At 45.1% G+C, this 17,709-nt stretch overlaps 1 protein-coding gene across 1 annotated transcript; it reads left to right on the top strand.

Moving 5' to 3' along the window:
• The first annotated feature begins 6,093 nt into the window (after positions 1–6,093).
• On the top strand, positions 6,094–16,687 carry LOC126150784 (cuticle protein 67-like). Its single transcript, XM_049915901.1, has 2 exons — positions 6,094–6,126; positions 16,276–16,687. The coding sequence occupies exons 1-2, from the start codon at positions 6,112–6,114 to the stop codon at positions 16,600–16,602; spliced, it is 342 nt and encodes a 113-aa protein (XP_049771858.1). The 5' UTR covers positions 6,094–6,111; the 3' UTR covers positions 16,603–16,687.
• Positions 16,688–17,709: the final 1,022 nt, after the last annotated feature.

Here is a 17,709-nt window from a genome sequence, read left to right as displayed (position 1 = left end):
CTAAATGATAAAAGATCTTTCTTCCTATGTATTCGTAGCGCAATATCCATTAGCAACAGTTTATTTGGATTGACAGTTTTTTCAGAATATATGAGAGTCAACTTTTTAACACTTGGGCAGTAAGCTGCACCAAATCGAAGAAGTTTCCAACATTCCACAAGTGGTAATAATCAAGAAAATAACTTTACATGTTGGATGCTTATAGCCGACCTAATAAGAACTTTACGTAATAGCTGGTGGACCAAGGCTCGATACCTACTCACTAACATAGATGTTTGCGTACTGAATATTCGCCTCCGACTGACTATAGAAGCTTACACCTTGGCTGCTCATTACAGATTGTATACAACGAATAGCGTAGTGTCTGAAACGTTAGAATGCTTCTCAACTACGAACTGTAGCTTTGTTCACAATGCCTATATATAGACGCTTATATCACATAATTTGAAAACGGTAAAATACAGAATTATTATATTTTGCTTATGATTTTGTATAAAGAAAGGAAAATTGAAAGACGCAAAGGTACAATAGAGGGTGAAGTAATTTTTCTTCACACAAAATCTAAGTTATTAGAAATTGATAAAATAATAGGAATTATTTTATGAAGGGTAAGTTTTAATTTGCAAGTTGATTCCCAAAGCCTGCCAAGAACTTTCGAGCGAATGAAATTTTCTAACTTCATTAATTAACGAATTAACAAATCATTCAAGTAAAAGAATACATTTTCGGAAATACAAAAATCGGGGATGCAAAACTATGACACTGAACTTTGAATACAATTACACTTTAATATTGGAACATGATGCAAAACGAAAATTTTCCCTTAGAATAACTTTTGAATACTGAGTTCTCGAAAAGTAAACAAATTGCCAAAAAAAGGAGAACGGTGACTTTCAAATAAGCCACGTCAATTTTAAAACAAACAAGTTTTAGTAGTATTGAATTATGACGTGCACTTATGTATTTTAAATTTTATTTCTTTAATAAAATAGTTCAATACAAAAACTGATTGATGTCATCAACACCGTTTATTTATTGTTCTGAAATGTTCAAATGTGTGTGAAATCTTATGGGACTTAACGGCTAAGGCCATCAGTCCCTAAGCTCACACACTACTTAATCTAAATTATCCTAAGGACAAACACACACACCCATGCCCGAGGGAGGACTCGAACCTCCACCGGGACGAGCCGCACAGTCCACGACTGCAGCGCCTGAGACCGCTAGGCTATTTATTGTTCAGTAGCCTCTTTAATTTTAAGTTAACAAATATCGCTGTTTCCTCTTCACCACGTATCCTGCTGTCCTCTGCCACTTGAAGCCTGCGACTTTCTTCAGTTCTTTATTCCAGAACTCGGGTGGTCTGTTTTGTGGTCTAGGAGTCCACGCTACTGCTGCTTTTGTCCATCTTCCGTCGTTCCTCATCTCTTCGTGCGACATGTGCTTCCCATTTCCGTTTTAGAGTCTTCACAATTTTCACAACGCCTGTTATTGCTCTTAAGTTTTCACTTCTTTTCCGGTCTTTCTTAATGAGACCCAAAAGTGACTTTCGATAACTCTGAGCTGCTCGAAACTTTATTTTGAAAAACCAATTTAGAATCAAAGTTTCACAACCGTATGTTAGTATGCAAAACACATACAGTTCGAACTCAAACTTATTTAGTTTGCTGGCATATTAGATTTAAAAACAGTTGCGTTCCTTCAATAAGCCCTTCAGCCTAGCTTGATAGCGCGAAAGTTTTCAGGTTTTTGATTCTCCTTGGTTAATTGTTAAAATGTTCAAATGTGTGTGAAATCTTATGGGACTTAACTGCTAAGGTCATCAGTCCCTAAGCTTACACACTACTTAAACTAAATTGTCCTAAGGACAAACACACACACCCATGCCCGAGGGAGGACTCGAACCTCCACCGGGACCAGCCGCACAGTCCATGACTGCAGCGCCACAGACCGCTCGGCTAATCCCGCGCGGCCTGGTTAATTAATTGTCACATATAAGCATATTTGGTAACACCTTTTAAACAGTGGTAATTCGATATTGCTTTCTTTTTGTTAGACAGATGTTGTGCGAAGTATTTGATTTGGACAGATCTATCTTTGAGGCTTAGTTTTTCTCAATTATCTGATAAATCCTCTGTACGGGATTACAGGTATGTCATATTGTTGACTAGGACAACAAAGCTCATTGAACAAAAAAAATAGTCACCTCTAGAAAAGTCAATTACAAGCATCCTTTAATACCTTGCTATTCCGCCCATAGACATGATCTGGTTGGGAAGTGAGCTGCATTGTCTGTAGTTACGTCGCATTCAGATCAGGCTACTCGCAGAGGATTTGATCGCACAATTCCACCAAATTGCCGAGATGCTGATGGCATTTTACCTGTTTTTCCAACATGCTTTTCACGTTTCAGTGGGGTCCAAGTCAAGTGAGTTTGCAGGCCACTAGACATGTAATAGGAGGGCAGGAAGGGGGAGGGTGCAGTGTTCAGAAAACCAGTCTTGTATTCTCGTAGCCCAGTGAACTTTGGCGTTGCCCCCTTACGTCCTTGTGTGAGCAGTGGCCACTTGCGAGGTGACCGACTACTAATGCTCATTATATGCAGTTCCCGTTGCAATAGTCTACCGCTAACAGGTTGGGATGGACCATCATTTACTCCCTGCAGCAATTCTTCTCGGGGTTGGAAGTGATTTTGATTGGCAGGGCACGAGAAGCGCGTATCGTCCCCCTCGGTCTGCATCTTTTTCCGATCAAAATACTGTCGTCGTGTTTCGCGACCACATGTGTACGTCACAGCTTGTACACACGTTGCATAGTTCACCGCAAAACACCAACAAATCCAGCCAGCCAAGATTGTCCTTTATTTGCCTCGTCCTTACATTTATCCATGTTTAGGTACAATACCTGCTTGAAATACACTCCTGGAAATGGAAAAAAGAACACATTGACACCGGTGTGTCAGACCCACCATACTTGCTCCGGACACTGCGAGAGGGCTGTACAAGCAATGATCACACGCACGGCACAGCGGACACACCAGGAACCGCGGTGTTGGCTGTCGAATGGCGCTAGCTGCGCAGCATTTGTGCACCGCCGCCATCAGTGTCAGCCAGTTTGCCGTGGCATACGGAGCTCCATCGCAGTCTTTAACACTGGTAGCATGCCGCGACAGCGTGGACGTGAACCGTATGTGCAGTTGACGGACTTTGAGCGAGGGCGTATAGTGGGCATGCGGGAGGCCGGGTGGACGTACCGCCGAATTGCTCAACACGTGGGGCGCGAGGTCTCCACAGTACATCGATGTTGTCGCCAGTGGTCGGCGGAAGGTGCACGTGCCCGTCGACCTGGGACCGGACCGCAGCGATGCACGGATGCACGCCAAGACCGTAGGATCCTACGCAGTGCCGTAGGGGACCGCACCGCCACTTCCCAGCAAATTAGGGACACTGTTGCTCCTGGGGTATCGGCGAGGACCATTCGCAACCGTCTCCATGAAGCTGGGCTACGGTCCCGCACACCGTTAGGCCGTCTTCCGCTCACGCCCCAACATCGTGCAGCCCGCCTCCAGTGGTGTCGCGACAGGCGTGAATGGAGGGACGAATGGAGACGTGTCGTCTTCAGCGATGAGAGTCGCTTCTGCCTTGGTGCCAATGATGGTCGTATGCGTGTTTGGCGCCGTGCAGGTGAGCGCCACAATCAGGACTGCATACGACCGAGGCACACAGGGCCAACACCCGGCATCATGGTGTGGGGAGCGATCTCCTACACTGGCCGTACACCACTGGTGATCGTCGAGGGGACACTGAATAGTGCACGGTACATCCAAACCGTCATCGAACCCATCGTTCTACCATTCCTAGACCGGCAAGGGAACTTGCTGTTCCAACAGGACAATGCACGTCCGCATGTATCCCGTGCCACCCAACGTGCTCTAGAAGGTGTAAGTCAACTACCCTGGCCAGCAAGATCTCCGGATCTGTCCCCCATTGAGCATGTTTGGGACTGGATGAAGCGTCGTCTCACGCGGTCTGCACGTCCAGCACGAACGCTGGTCCAACTGAGGCGCCAGGTGGAAATGGCATGGCAAGCCGTTCCACAGGACTACATCCAGCATCTCTACGATCGTCTCCATGGGAGAATAGCAGCCTGCATTGCTGCGAAAGGTGGATATACACTGTATAGTGCCGACATTGTGCATGCTCTGTTGCCTGTGTCTATGTGCCTGTGGTTCTGTCAATGTGATCATGTGATGTATCTGACCCCAGGAATGTGTCAATAAAGTTTCCCCTTCCTGGGACAATGAATTCACGGTGTTCTTATTTCAATTTCCAGGAGTGTATAAATGTCACAGCGGTAACCGCTGCCGTATGCTCGCATAGAGGTAATGCACGCACGGTTGAGACCGTCACTTGATCGCTGCGCCATCTGTAAAGGCTTAAGGAATATTTGCGCATGCACAATGGAGCGACATCTTTTGTCCCGTTAGCTTATATCATCTATAAATCTCAGTTTGTTTTTATTGATTCTAATCAACCTTTGTAACCATCTCTATGACATATAAATACTTTTTGGGGTATAGGGCCATCCTGCTTTACTACTCGTCCAATGGAAAATTCCATCGTGTGTTTTCGCATGGTGACAGAAGTCATATTATGTTTACACACTTTGTTTCCACAGCTTGTGCAGTCCGTGTCAATATAACTGCAGCGTAGACGACAAAATCAAAAGCCTTTTTCAAGTTAAAAGCTGTGCATAGCGGCATTTCACATTCGTCGAATGGACTAATTATTTCACGCATGGTGTATGTACGGTCAGTTGTAAAACAGACAGGGGGTTGTGACAAACAGCACTGAAAGATTTTGTCAAGAATTTAGTGAAAACTTGTTATATAAGAGGACGTAATTCTTAAAATCCTGAATACTTCCTTCTTGGTATAGAAAGATACCATTTGCTTTGTTACTCAAGGCGGGGATGCTGCATTTTCGTACACAAACAGTAAAGATCTTTGCCAGATATTTTTCTCTTTTCTTACCGGTAAGCTGAAGTATTTCTATCATCAGACCGTCAAAACACACTTGCTTTGCTATTCTGCATTTCGGTTACGGCTTTACTTATTTCTTTTGGAAGAATTTCTGGGTCTTCATCATTTTCATTTGCATAAAATGTTCTTAGCGGTTCATACTAAACTTGTATTGTGCAAAATAGAAGTCGATGAAATACACTTTGAATAAAAATTTAGTTATTTCATGTAACTATCGTATATAAACTATTAATGAAAAGAGACCATAAAAGAAAAAAAACTAATATTGACATCAGGAGTGGTTTTAACAACACACCTTGCTCTGTCACAACCACTTTCTGTGTACGGTTTGTACAGCAGTAGGGAGAGAATCGCAAAGTGAGGTACTTCAGCATTAGGATAATGGGGAATTAAGCGTTTGCCATTCACATACACACATTCTGGTCTGTTATCTAGCACAATCAGGAGGAGGTGGACCAAAAAAAATGGTTCAAAAGGCTCTGAGCACTATGGGACTCAACATCTGAGGTCATCAGTCCCCTAGAACTTAGAACTACTTAAACCTAACTAACTTAAGGACATCACACACATCCATGCCCGAGGAAGGATTCGAACCTGCGACCGTACCGGTCGCGCGGTTACAGACTGAAACGCCTAGAACCGCTCTGTCACAGCGGCCGGCTGGAGGTGGACGAAGTTCGGTGGGAATTAACATGTCGAAAAATGAGTTCGATGAACCACTGTGCAGCCTCCTGATACTTTGAGGTAGAGATCCTTCAGCTGCCATCCGTCACTCTGATCTTACGGGAACAGTGCTAATGACAATGAAATAAGGTATAGCGCGGCCAGAAGAGAGACAGAAAAATATGAGGCCGGCGTTGCAGTTACGCTCGCAGTCTCATTTTTAATATGCCTGCGTGACTATTACTGGGGCACTGTGTCATACTGAACGAGTTCCTAGCCAAACTGGCCGTCGTCACGGACACCTTGCGCCAAGGTCCTGGCAGCGAAACCCTGCCCGCGGTCGGGCAGCTATATAACGGCCAGCGGCCGGCACAGGTCCACAGTCAACCACCTGTACACCAAGCAACATGGTCGCCCTCAAGGTACGGCTCTATAGTAGCTAGTATTCTGTAGAGGCAATGCCGTCTATAAATACTCCCGTCTCTGACGATCTGAAGCTGAGACCTACAAGCGCCGCATTTGTTCCACAACCATTACGTAATCCTTATTCAAACACAATTTGCCACAGTCCGTGTGTAGTATTACTAGAAGTACTTCATTTTAACTAGGTCTTCGGAAGCCTAACAGTAATAAATAAGACACAGAGATCGTTTCAGATTGTTAAAGATATATACTCGATATATTAACATAGGTTTAGGCTACGCAGTTGCTATAAATTTTGAATAAAATCAGTTTGGGAATTGGGCTCGGTAATTACGAAAAATTCTAACAACTAAACTCTCCATAGATCCACTTCAGGACGGCTAACTGCTGTATTTTAGTGAAGGTCCCCCCCCCAATATACTGACAATTTAGGTTGTCTGAACGCCATTGGACAGTCTGAAGCAACTTTCGCTGTGGAGGGATGGCCTTACGGTAGGCTGTTGTCTGCGCTCCTCTGACAGGATAGTGATAGGCAATGGCGAATCGGCAGCTTGCATCAGGAGGAGTGTTTTCCTGCAGCGAGATATCCCACGGCATTCCTCTTGCGGCCGTTTTTCTATGAAGTTGAACCTGGGTCACGTGTAAGTGCTGGCTGGAGAACAACACACGCGGTCCTGATGAACTGGGATAGCTGGCAGCCAAAGAGTAACTTGTAGCCAACATCCATTCATGCATGTTATCATGCTGTTAGGACGTCATCAGAGACGCTGTCGAAATAATTAAACGTCCTAACAGCAAGAACAGGAAGAACGACTACAAGTTACAGAGTGCCTGGCTGCCAGCGATCCCAATCGAGCAGGCCGTGAGTTTGCCAGCCAGCAGCTCAGTATAAACAAGCGGCCACGAGAGATCTGCCGTGCGGCATCGACGTCTCTCCGCAGGAAAATACGTCTGCGTACAAGCTGCCGATCCGCTATTGCATGCCAGTCACGTGTCACAGGAGCACAGCCAATAACCTACGTATACCTACTCCTCCTTAGCAATCTTCACTTCAAATTGTCTAATGGCATCCCAGCGTGTGAGGTCGGTAGCCATATTACAACTCAAACAGACAGTGTGCTCCCTGCCGCCGTTGGATAAGCAGCTGCTGCAGCAAGTCGTATACTCCTAGCTCACTCATTTGTTACATAGTTTAATTCTTAATTTCTTTGCGTGTTTTTGGTACTTGCATTGTTTAATTCATAAATTTCGGGCGTATTATAGTATTTGAGAGTTGTAGCATCACGTTTTAGTACTCGAATAGTGTTAAATCGCGTAGTCTCCTTCCGCCGCCGAGCAGTGTGTCAGCAGTGCACAAGTGGCAGCATTACTGCATTTACTAGGCAATCTTGTATTTTAATAACCGCTTCAATTTTGTGTCGTTTTGTTTGCGCTCTCTGTAGATTAGTTCAGACGTTCTTTGCACAAGTTTTTAGCATGGATAGGGACTGCAACTGCTGTGTTCGGATGCAGGCTGAGTTGGCATCCCTTCGCTCCCAGCTTCAGGCAGTGTTGGCTTCGATCACACAGCTTGAGGCTGTTGCCAATGGGCATCACTGTGGGGGTCCGGATGGGGGTTTGTCGGGGACGGCCAGCTCGTCCCACGCATCCCCCGATCGGACTAAGACTGTGGTTGCCCGGGATACTGCCCGCATTGAGGCTGCTCCCTCACCTGTGGTAGAGTGGGAGGTCGTCTCAAGGTGTGGCAGGGGGCGAAAGACATTCCGGAGGGCTGAACGGAAGGCCTCTCCAGTTTGTCTGACGAACCGGTTTCGGGCTCTGTCTCAGGCTGATACTGATCTTCAGCCTGACATGGCTGCTTGTCCTGTTCCAGAGGTTGCCCCTCAGTCTGCAAGATCCGGGCAGTCGCAGAGGGTGGGCTTACTGGTAGTTGGGAGCTCCAACGTCAGGCGCGTAATGGGGCCCCTTAGGGATATGGCAGCAAGGGAGGGGAAGAAAACCAAAGTGCACTCCGTGTGCATACCGGGGGGAGTCATTCCAGATGTGGAAAGGGTCCTTCCGGATGCCATGAAGGGTACAGGGTGCACCCATCTGCAGGTGGTCGCTCATGTCGGCACCAATGATGTGTGTCGCTATGGATCGGAGGAAATCCTCTCTGGCTTCCGGCGGCTATCTGATTTGGTGAAGACTGCCAGTCTCGCTAGCGGGATGAAAGCAGAGCTCACCCTCTGCAGCATCGTCGACAGGACTGACTGCGGACCTTTGGTACAGAGCCGAGTGGAGGGTCTGAATCAGAGGTTGAGACGGTTCTGCGACCATGTGGGCTGCAGATTCCTCGACTTGCGCCATAGGGGGGTGGGGTTTCGGGTTCCGCTGGATAGGTCAGGAGTCCACTACACGCAACAAGCGGCTACACGGGTAGCAGGGGTTGTGTGGCGTGGGCTGGGCGGTTTTTTAGGTTAGATGGCCTCGGGCAAGTGCAGAAAGGGCAACAGCCTCAACGGGTGCGGGGCAAAGTCAGGACATGCGGGGACCAAGCAGCAATCGGTATTGTAATTGTAAACTGTCGAAGCTGCGTTGGTAAAGTACCGGAACTTCAAGCGCTGATAGAAAGCACCGAAGCTGAAATCGTTATAGGTACAGAAAGCTGGCTGAAGCCAGAGATAAATTCTGCCGAAATTTTTACAAAGGCACAGACGGTGTTTAGAAAGGATAGATTGCATGCAACCGGTGGTGGAGTGTTCGTCGCTGTTAGTAGTAGTTTATCCTGTAGTGAAGTAGAAGTGGATAGTTCCTGTGAATTATTATGGGTGGAGGTTACACTCAACAACCGAGCTAGGTTAATAATTGGCTCCTTTTACCGACCCCCCGACTCAGCAGCATTAGTGGCAGAACAACTGAGAGAAAATTTGGAATACATTTCACATAAATTTTCTCAGCACGTTATGGTCTTAGGTGGAGATTTCAATTTACCAGATATAGACTGGGACACTCAGATGTTTAGGACGGCTGGTAGGGACAGAGCATCGAGTGACATTATACTGAGTGCACTATCCGAAAATTACCTCGAGCAATTAAACAGAGAACCGACTCGTGGAGATAACATCTTGGACCTACTGATAACAAACAGACCCGAACTTTTCGACTCTGTAAGTGCAGAACAGGGAATCAGTGATCATAAGGCCGTTGCAGCATCCCTGAATATGGAAGTTAATAGGAATATAAAAAAAGGGAGGAAGGTTTATCTGTTTAGCAAGAGTAATAGAAGGCAGATTTCAGACTACCTAACAGATCAAAACGAAAATTTCTGTTCCGACACTGACAATGTTGAGTGTTTATGGAAAAAGTTCAAGGCAATCGTAAAATGCGTTTTAGACAGGTACGTGCCGAGCAAAACTGTGAGGGACGGGAAAAACCCACCGTGGTACAACAACAAAGTTAGGAAACTACTGCGAAAGCAAAGAGAGCTTCACTCCAAGTTTAAACGCAGCCAAAACCTCTCAGACAAACAGAAGCTAAACGATGTCAAAGTTAGCGTAAGGAGGGCTATGCGTGAAGCGTTCAGTGAATTCGAAAGTAAAATACTAGGTACCGACTTGACAGAAAATCCTAGGAAGTTCTGGTCTTACGTTAAATCAGTAAGTGGCTCGAAACATCATGTCCAGACACTCCGGGATGATGATGGCATTGAAACAGAGGATGACAAGCGTAAAGCTGAAATACTAAACACCTTTTTCCAAAGCTGTTTCACAGAGGAAGACCGCACTGCAGTTCCTTCTCTAAATCCTCGCACCAACGAAAAAATGGCTGACATTGAAATAAGTGTCCAAGGAATAGAAAAGCAACTGGAATCACTCAACAGAGGAAAGTCCACTGGACCTGACGGGATACCAATTCGATTCTACACAGAGTACGCGAAAGAACTTGCCCCCCTTCTAACAGCCGTGTACCGCAAGTCTCTAGAGGAACAGAAGGTTCCAAATGATTGGAAAAGAGCACAGGTAGTCCCAGTCTTCAAGAAGGGTCGTCGAGCAGATGCGCAAAACTATAGACCTATCTCTCTGACGTCGATCTGTTGTAGAATTTTAGAACATGTTTTTTGCTCGAGTATCATGTCGTTTTTGGAAACCCAGAATCTACTATGTAGGAATCAACATGGATTCCGGAAACAGCGATCTTGTGAGACCCAACTCGCTTTATTTGTTCATGAGACCCAGAAAATATTAGATACAGGCTCCCAGGTAGATGCTATTTTCCTTGACTTCCGGAAGGCGTTCGATACAGTTTCGCACTGTCGCCTGATAAACAAAGTAAGAGCCTACGGAATATCAGACCAGCTGTGTGGCTGGATTGAAGAGTTTTTAGCAAACAGAACACAGCATGTTGTTATCAAAGGAGAGACGTCTACAGACGTTAAAGTAACCTGTGGCGTGCCACAGGGGAGTGTTATGGGACCATTGCTTTTCACAATATATATAAATGACCTAGTAGATAGTGTCCGAAGTTCCATGCGGCTTTTTGCAGATGATGCTGTAGTATACAGAGAAGTTGCAGCATTAGAAAATTGTAGCGAAATGCAGGAAGATCTGCAGCGGATAGGCACTTGGTGCAGGGAGTGGCAACTGACCCTTAACATAGACAAATGTAATGTATTGCGAATACATAGAAAGAAGGGTCATTTATTGTATGATTATATGATAGCAGAACAAACATTGGTAGCAGTTACTTCTGTAAAATATCTGGGAGTATGCGTGCGGAACGATTTGAAGTGGAATGATCATATAAAATTAATTGTTGGTAAGGCGGGTACCAGGTTGAGATTCATTGGGAGAGTCCTTAGAAAATGTAGTCCATCAACAAAGGAGGTGGCTTACAAAACACTCGTTCGACCTATAATTGAGTATTGCTCATCAGTGTGGGATCCGTACCAGATCGGGTTGACGGAGGAGATAGAGAAGATCCAAAGAAGAGCGGCGCGTTTCGTCACAGGGTTATTTGGTAACCGTGATAGCGTTACGGAGATGTTTAACAAACTCAAGTGGCAGACCCTGCAAGAGAGGCGCTCTGCATCGCGGTGTAGCTTGCTCGCCAGGTTTCGAGAGGGTGCGTTTCTGGATGAGGTATCGAATATATTGCTTCCCCCTACTTATACCTCCCGAGGAGATCACGAATGTAAAATTAGAGAGATTAGAGCGCGCACAGAGGCTTTCAGACAGTCGTTCTTCCCGCGAACCATACGCGACTGGAACAGGAAAGGGAGATAATGACAGTGGCACGTAAAGTGCCCTCCGCCACACACCGTTGGGTGGCTTGCGGAGTATAAATGTAGATGTAGATGTAGATGAAGACATTCACCACAATCGAGCAGCTGGTCGCCCTGAAAAGATCGCAGCAAAGCAGGTCGAAACGTCGGCATTTTAGTAATTTTTGCAACATCGGTAGCACTTTCAAATACGCGCGCCACCAGTTAGGCCACCGCCGGTTCGATGAACCCTCTGCCTGGCACTTAAGTGTGATTTGCGGAGTATCCATGTGAAGTAGATGTAGATGTTTCCCACAGCCGCGACCGCGGCACGAGAACGCTGCTCGAACGATTACGCTGCTGCCAATGAGATGTAAGCATCTCCTCTCCGAAGCTCCAGCGACGGGTGTACTTCAGTTCGAACGCACATGCACTGAGCTCATTTTGTGTGTTTGCCAGTTGAATAACATTTACAGACTTTCATAACGGCTGGAGCCCTCGATCTACTGAATAGTTATTGTATTGAAGAGTGACTGATTTGTAACTCTGCGTATATGTATATCCAACATTCAGAGCTACCGGTAGCAACTGACGCTCCAATTACAGCAACAAAGTTATGAATTATTTTGTACTATTTGATATTAGACGTACAATAAACTAATATCTGAATTCTCTGTATATGAACAGCATCTGTTTCTCGCTCCTGTATCCGCTTAAGAACCACATACCGTGCAAGGAAGTTGCAACAGTTTAAATGTTTCATAGCGACGTGGCCTAATAACCAAACTGATTTTATTCAGACTGATAATGATAGTAGAAGCCTACGAATATGCACTATAGTTTTGTTTACATGACGACCTGTTTTGGACTGTACATTCCTTTTCTCTAAGTGTGTTCCTAATTCACTGATATTGTAATTAATGAAAGAGAAAAGAAACGTGCATTTTCTTCACTGTAGAGTACAGAACTCCCCCGTCTCATCTCCCTGCTACAATGGCTCAAATGGCTCTGAGCACTATGGGCCTTAACTTCTGAGGTCATCAGTCCCTAGAACGTAGAAATACTTAAACCTAACTAACCTAAGGACATCACACACATCCATGCACGAGGCAGGATTGGAACCTGCAACCGTAGCGGTCGCGCGGTTCCAGACTGTACCGCCTAGAACCGCTCGGCCACCGCGGCCGGCCACTGCTACAACAGTGCAACATGCGGTCCATTGTTATTAACTATTTCAGTTTCGTGAAGGAATTCCACTAATTCAAAAGACAGAAAATATTTCAAAAGAATGGAAAATATTAATTCATTTTATTGTTGTCCTACTTATCAGTTAATTTTGTACACTACGTGATACTAACGGAGCAGTAGACGTCATTGCTGTCATTGTAATTTAGATATCACGTTCGTAGTGACAGGAAGATCTGGGTAAATGAAGTACTTTGCATTACTTATTTGAGGGTCTGCATGGATCAATAGTTAACTATAGTGAAGTGCGCTAACTTTAAAGTTTATTTCAATCGATCGTCACATAAATTGTTTAAAGTTTATGCTAGTTTGAACCGACTGTCTCAAAGGTGTCAATATTTTCGTTAGGTTCCTATTAAAGGATATCTTTTGTGTACAGTTCCGCTCAACTTAAGTATAGTTAAGCAGCAGCATCATGGAACCATCAAAAGCTGTTGTGAATAACACTTACTGAGACGAAACTGGTCTCGATAAAGCGACCATTTTCAAGTGATGGATTCCTTAAATATGATGTAATGTTAATCCATGACTTCAACATGGTCGCTTGATCAAACTACACTACTGGCAATTAAAATTGCTACGCCAAGAAGAAATGCAGATGATAAACGGGTATTCATTGGACAAATATATTATACTAGAACTGACATGTGATTACATTTTCACGCAATTTGGGTGCATAGATCCTGAGAAATCGGTACCCAGAACAACCACCTCTGGCCATAATAACGGCCTTGATACGCCTGGGAATTGAGTCAAACAGAGCTTGGATGGCGTGTACAGGTACAGCTGTCCATGCAGCTTCCACACGATACCACAGTTCATCAAGAGTAGTGACTGGCGTATTGTGACGAGCCAGTTGCTCGACCACCATTAACCCGACGTTCTCAATTGGTGAGAGATCTGGAGAATGTGCTGACCAGGGCAGCAGTCGAACATTTTCTGTATCATGAAAGGCCCGTATAGGACCCGCAACATGCGGTCGTGCATTATCCTGATGAAATGTAGGGTTTGGCAGGGATCGAATTAAGGATGGAGCCACTGGTCGTAACATATCTGAAATGTAACGTCCACTGTTCAAAGTGCCGTCAGTGCGAACAAGAGGTGACCGAGACGTATAAAAATGGCTCCCAATACCGTCACGCCGGGTGATACGCCAGTATGGCGATGACGAATACACGCTTCGAATGTGTGTTCACCGCGATGACGCCAAACACGGATGCGACCATCATGATGGTGTAACCAGAACCTGAATTCATCCGAAAAAATGACGTTTTGCCATTCGTGCACTCAGGTTCGTCATTGAGTACACCATCGCAGGCGCTCCTGTCTGTGATGCAGCGTCAAGGGTAACCGCAGCCATGGTCTCCGAGTTGATAGTCCATGCTGCTGCAAAACGTCGTCGAACTGTTCGTGCAGACGGTTGTTGTCTTGCAAACGTCCCCATCTGTTGATTCAGGGATCGAGACGTGGCTGCACGATCCGTTACAGCCATGCGGATAAGATGCCTGTCATCTCGACTGGTAGTGATACAAGGCCGTTGGGATCAAGCACGGCGTTCCGTATTACACTCCTGAACCCACGACTCCATATTCTGCTAACAGTCATTGGATCTCGACCAACGCGAGGAGCAATGTCGCGATACGATAAACCGCAATCGCGATATGTTACAATCCGACCTTTATAAAGTCGGAAACGTGATGGTACGCATTTCTCTTCCTTACACGAGGCATCACAACAACGTTTCACCAGGCAACGCCGGTCAACTGCTGTTTGTGTATGAGAAATCGGTTGGAAACTTTACTCATGTCAGCACGTTGTAGGTGTCGCCAACGGCGCCACCCTTGTGTGAATGCTCTGAAAAGATCATCTGTGGATACATATTATTTATAGTACTTTTTAGTAGTTCCAAGACGCCGTTCTGCAAATAAAACTTTATTAATATTAATATTAATGCGATCAGTGTCGGGAGTCACAAGTCGCCGACTGCGTTGTCGTCTTTCTGCGGTGTATTTGTACATCAGTATGCAGGATTTGTGGTCGTCAGTACCTATCCTCGAAGGTGGAGAAATGGAAACTGGCGTTTAAAGTCGGTACACAATGAAGTAATTAGGGACAAAGTGCAAGCTCTGAATGTCGTTTGTAAAGTAATTATCTCAAAAATGGCTCTGAGCACTATGGGACTTAACATGTATGGTCATCAGTCCCCTAGAACTTAGAACTACTTAAACCTAACTAACCTAAGGACAGCACACAACACCCAGCCATCACAAGGCAGAGAAAATCCCTGACCCCGCCGGGAATCGAACCCGGGAACCCGGGCGTGGGAAGCGAGAACGCTACCGCACGACCACGAGATGCGGGCAGTAATTATCTCGGCATTTGTCTTAATCCGTACTGGTAATTGTACTAGTAATCTTCAATGATCCCTCAGGAGTTTATACAGGTTGGTTAAAATGAAAGTGCGATGGAAAATATTTCTCCCACCTTAAGACAAGTAAACCAAATCACATCGCCTACCATGTGCTGATCATGTAAGTTGTGTTGTTTATCTTCAGGACAGGAAATGATTTCTGCCCCGTTTTTATTTTACCAACTCTGTGCATCGATCATCTGCTAACGATAAAGAACTCTTTTGAAACATCGTAACATTGATGTTAAAGACAAAAATTAACGTTAGATGTAGGAAGAAACAAAGAGAAACGGGCTCGTTATCACTGGCGATAAATTTTTCATTTAAACGAATCTCTTACTGAAAAAAGTACACTACAACTACGACTTTTAAAACTTGGCCAAGGGGCGTGGGATGTCGGAGGAGAGGAAGCAGTATTTTTTAACGAAATAAGGCAGAAACATTGGCTATTGTGTTTTGCTTTCGTGTGGTCGAGTAGTGTGGGAAATATTTCGATACATTACCATAAAACAAAGAAACTAAATGTGGTTTATGGAGTGGGCAATATAAAATAGCACAAGTAAAGAATCATTTGCAGGCAGGAACAGATATGGACCTTCCACCGCAGCTCAGCTATTATCTGAAAAAGCGCCTTCTAGATCTCGAACAAGATTCTTTAAAAGTGTTAAAAGTACTTCATCAGTACTTCCTACTGCAAGCTAAAAAACTGCACTTAGATGTCTGAGCTCTACGACCGTTCTCAAAAGCAAGATACGCTCTATCAACAATACAGTAGATCGACGAACAACTTCGGTTAAAAATATTATGCTGGACATATTTATTGATTAATAACATTGGGTTTTACGCCATTTCACTATTTCATCAATTGACATCGATGTTAAAAGTATAAATAATTTAGTGGCTATTACTATCAACCGAGGGTGTTCAGACGTCAATAATTGGATCGATTTCAGTATGGATGATCTGTCAGCATTTCTCATCTCTAGTATGAACTGTCGCTCTTCTGAATACGAATTCTGCTCCTCAATTGTCCACATGAGCTGCATGTACATTTAAATAAAGTTCTCGCATGATGGAAAAACCTTGGCAGAAAAATACGCAGCACCAGTTCAATCTGAGTCCAGTGTGTAGCGGCTAGACGTGTGAACCTCTCATCGCAGACAGAACATGTGGCTTATTCTTAACTTACTAAGAAACAAGAAGCCTTAAAGTGAGGTGTGGGTCACTGTATTTTGTGCCGCCTTTCGACAGGTCTTTGTCATCGCCGCCGTGCTGGCCGTGGCCCGCGCCGGCTACCTGTCCGCCCCCGCCGTCTCCTACGCCGCCCCAGCCGTCGCCTACGCCGCCCCCGCCGTGGCCTACGCCGCCCCCGCTGCCGTCGCCCCCGCGGCCATCACCTCCCAGAGCTCCAACATCCTGAGGAGCTTCGGCAACCTGGGACAGGTGTCCACCTACACCAAGACCGTCGACACGCCCTACTCCAGCGTCACCAAGTCCGACGTCCGCGTCAGCAACGACGCCATCGCACACGTCGCCGCCCCCGCACTGGCCTACGCCGCCCCCGCCTACTACCACTAACCACCGAGGCTGCACTTCAACCTCAGCTCTTCTCCTGTTTATTTATTTTCCTTCAAGCACTGTCATCTTCTGTAAATAAAATCTTTCTGCGACATTATTACCACAACTTTTTTAATGACGTCAGATCATAAGAAGGTCATCTATAAATACAGAAAAGTGCAATACCCGACCATTTTGTCCTTTGACTCTCAAACATATTTCTGTATAGCTATGGTTATTCTAGATTAAATCAGTGCGATGTTAAGGAGATCGGGCTGAAAATATAAAGCATTTCTGCAACAACATAATTATGTACCTAACATTTCCAACAGAATATGGATGTTATAGAAGATATAGAGGGATCCAAAAAATAACGCTCAGTATAAACTTCACATATGAGATCCTGAAATTTTTGTATTATCTTTAACTAGGGTAGAGAGTGTCAGGGATATTATAATGGATGTGGGATGCCAACGATTGAAACAAAGGCTTTCTCATTGCAGCCAAAAATTTTCACGAAATTTCAATCAATGATTCATCTCAATCGAATATTTGCATCGCCCGCATTTCTGCGAACGTGTCTGTGCTTGTTTTGAAGATGAGCATGGAATGAAAAAATGAGCTTTGTGAACCTAAAAGTTAATTTTGCTGTGAAATAAGAACAAAGACAGTAGCCAAAACAACGGCAGACTGACCGAAGCTACACATTTTTGCACGTCTGTAAAATTAAACTCAGTTGCAGCGTAAAATCCAGCTCATTTTTGCTTTATTCCACACAATTAATATCTTTGGATCCTCAAGATAGTCGACATATTGGAGCTTAGTTTTGCCAATCTCTTCATAGGTACCCCTCCTTAGGTCATCGAATGAGCGAAAAGGATTGGAACAACAATGCACTGCAAGTTTCAACCGCTCCCATAACTGCTCAGTCGGGTTAATCACAGCACACACTCAAGGCAATTCCATTCGTTTGATTCCTTCCACCTGGAGGAACATATTCAGTAGATGTGCACAGCATGCGCGAGCGTTATCGTCTTGCAGCGGGTTCCTTTTTCTGAGATTATGATGACAGAACTGAACAATAGGGTGGATTATCCAGTCCTGATAATGCACACCCTCAAACTGTCG

Source organism: Schistocerca cancellata, chromosome 1 (assembly GCF_023864275.1).
Source record: "Schistocerca cancellata isolate TAMUIC-IGC-003103 chromosome 1, iqSchCanc2.1, whole genome shotgun sequence".
In the NCBI taxonomy this organism is placed as follows: Eukaryota; Metazoa; Arthropoda; class Insecta; order Orthoptera; family Acrididae; genus Schistocerca; species Schistocerca cancellata.
The sequence above is the reverse complement of the archived record's forward strand: the minus strand, read 5'-3'. Positions and strand labels throughout refer to the sequence as shown.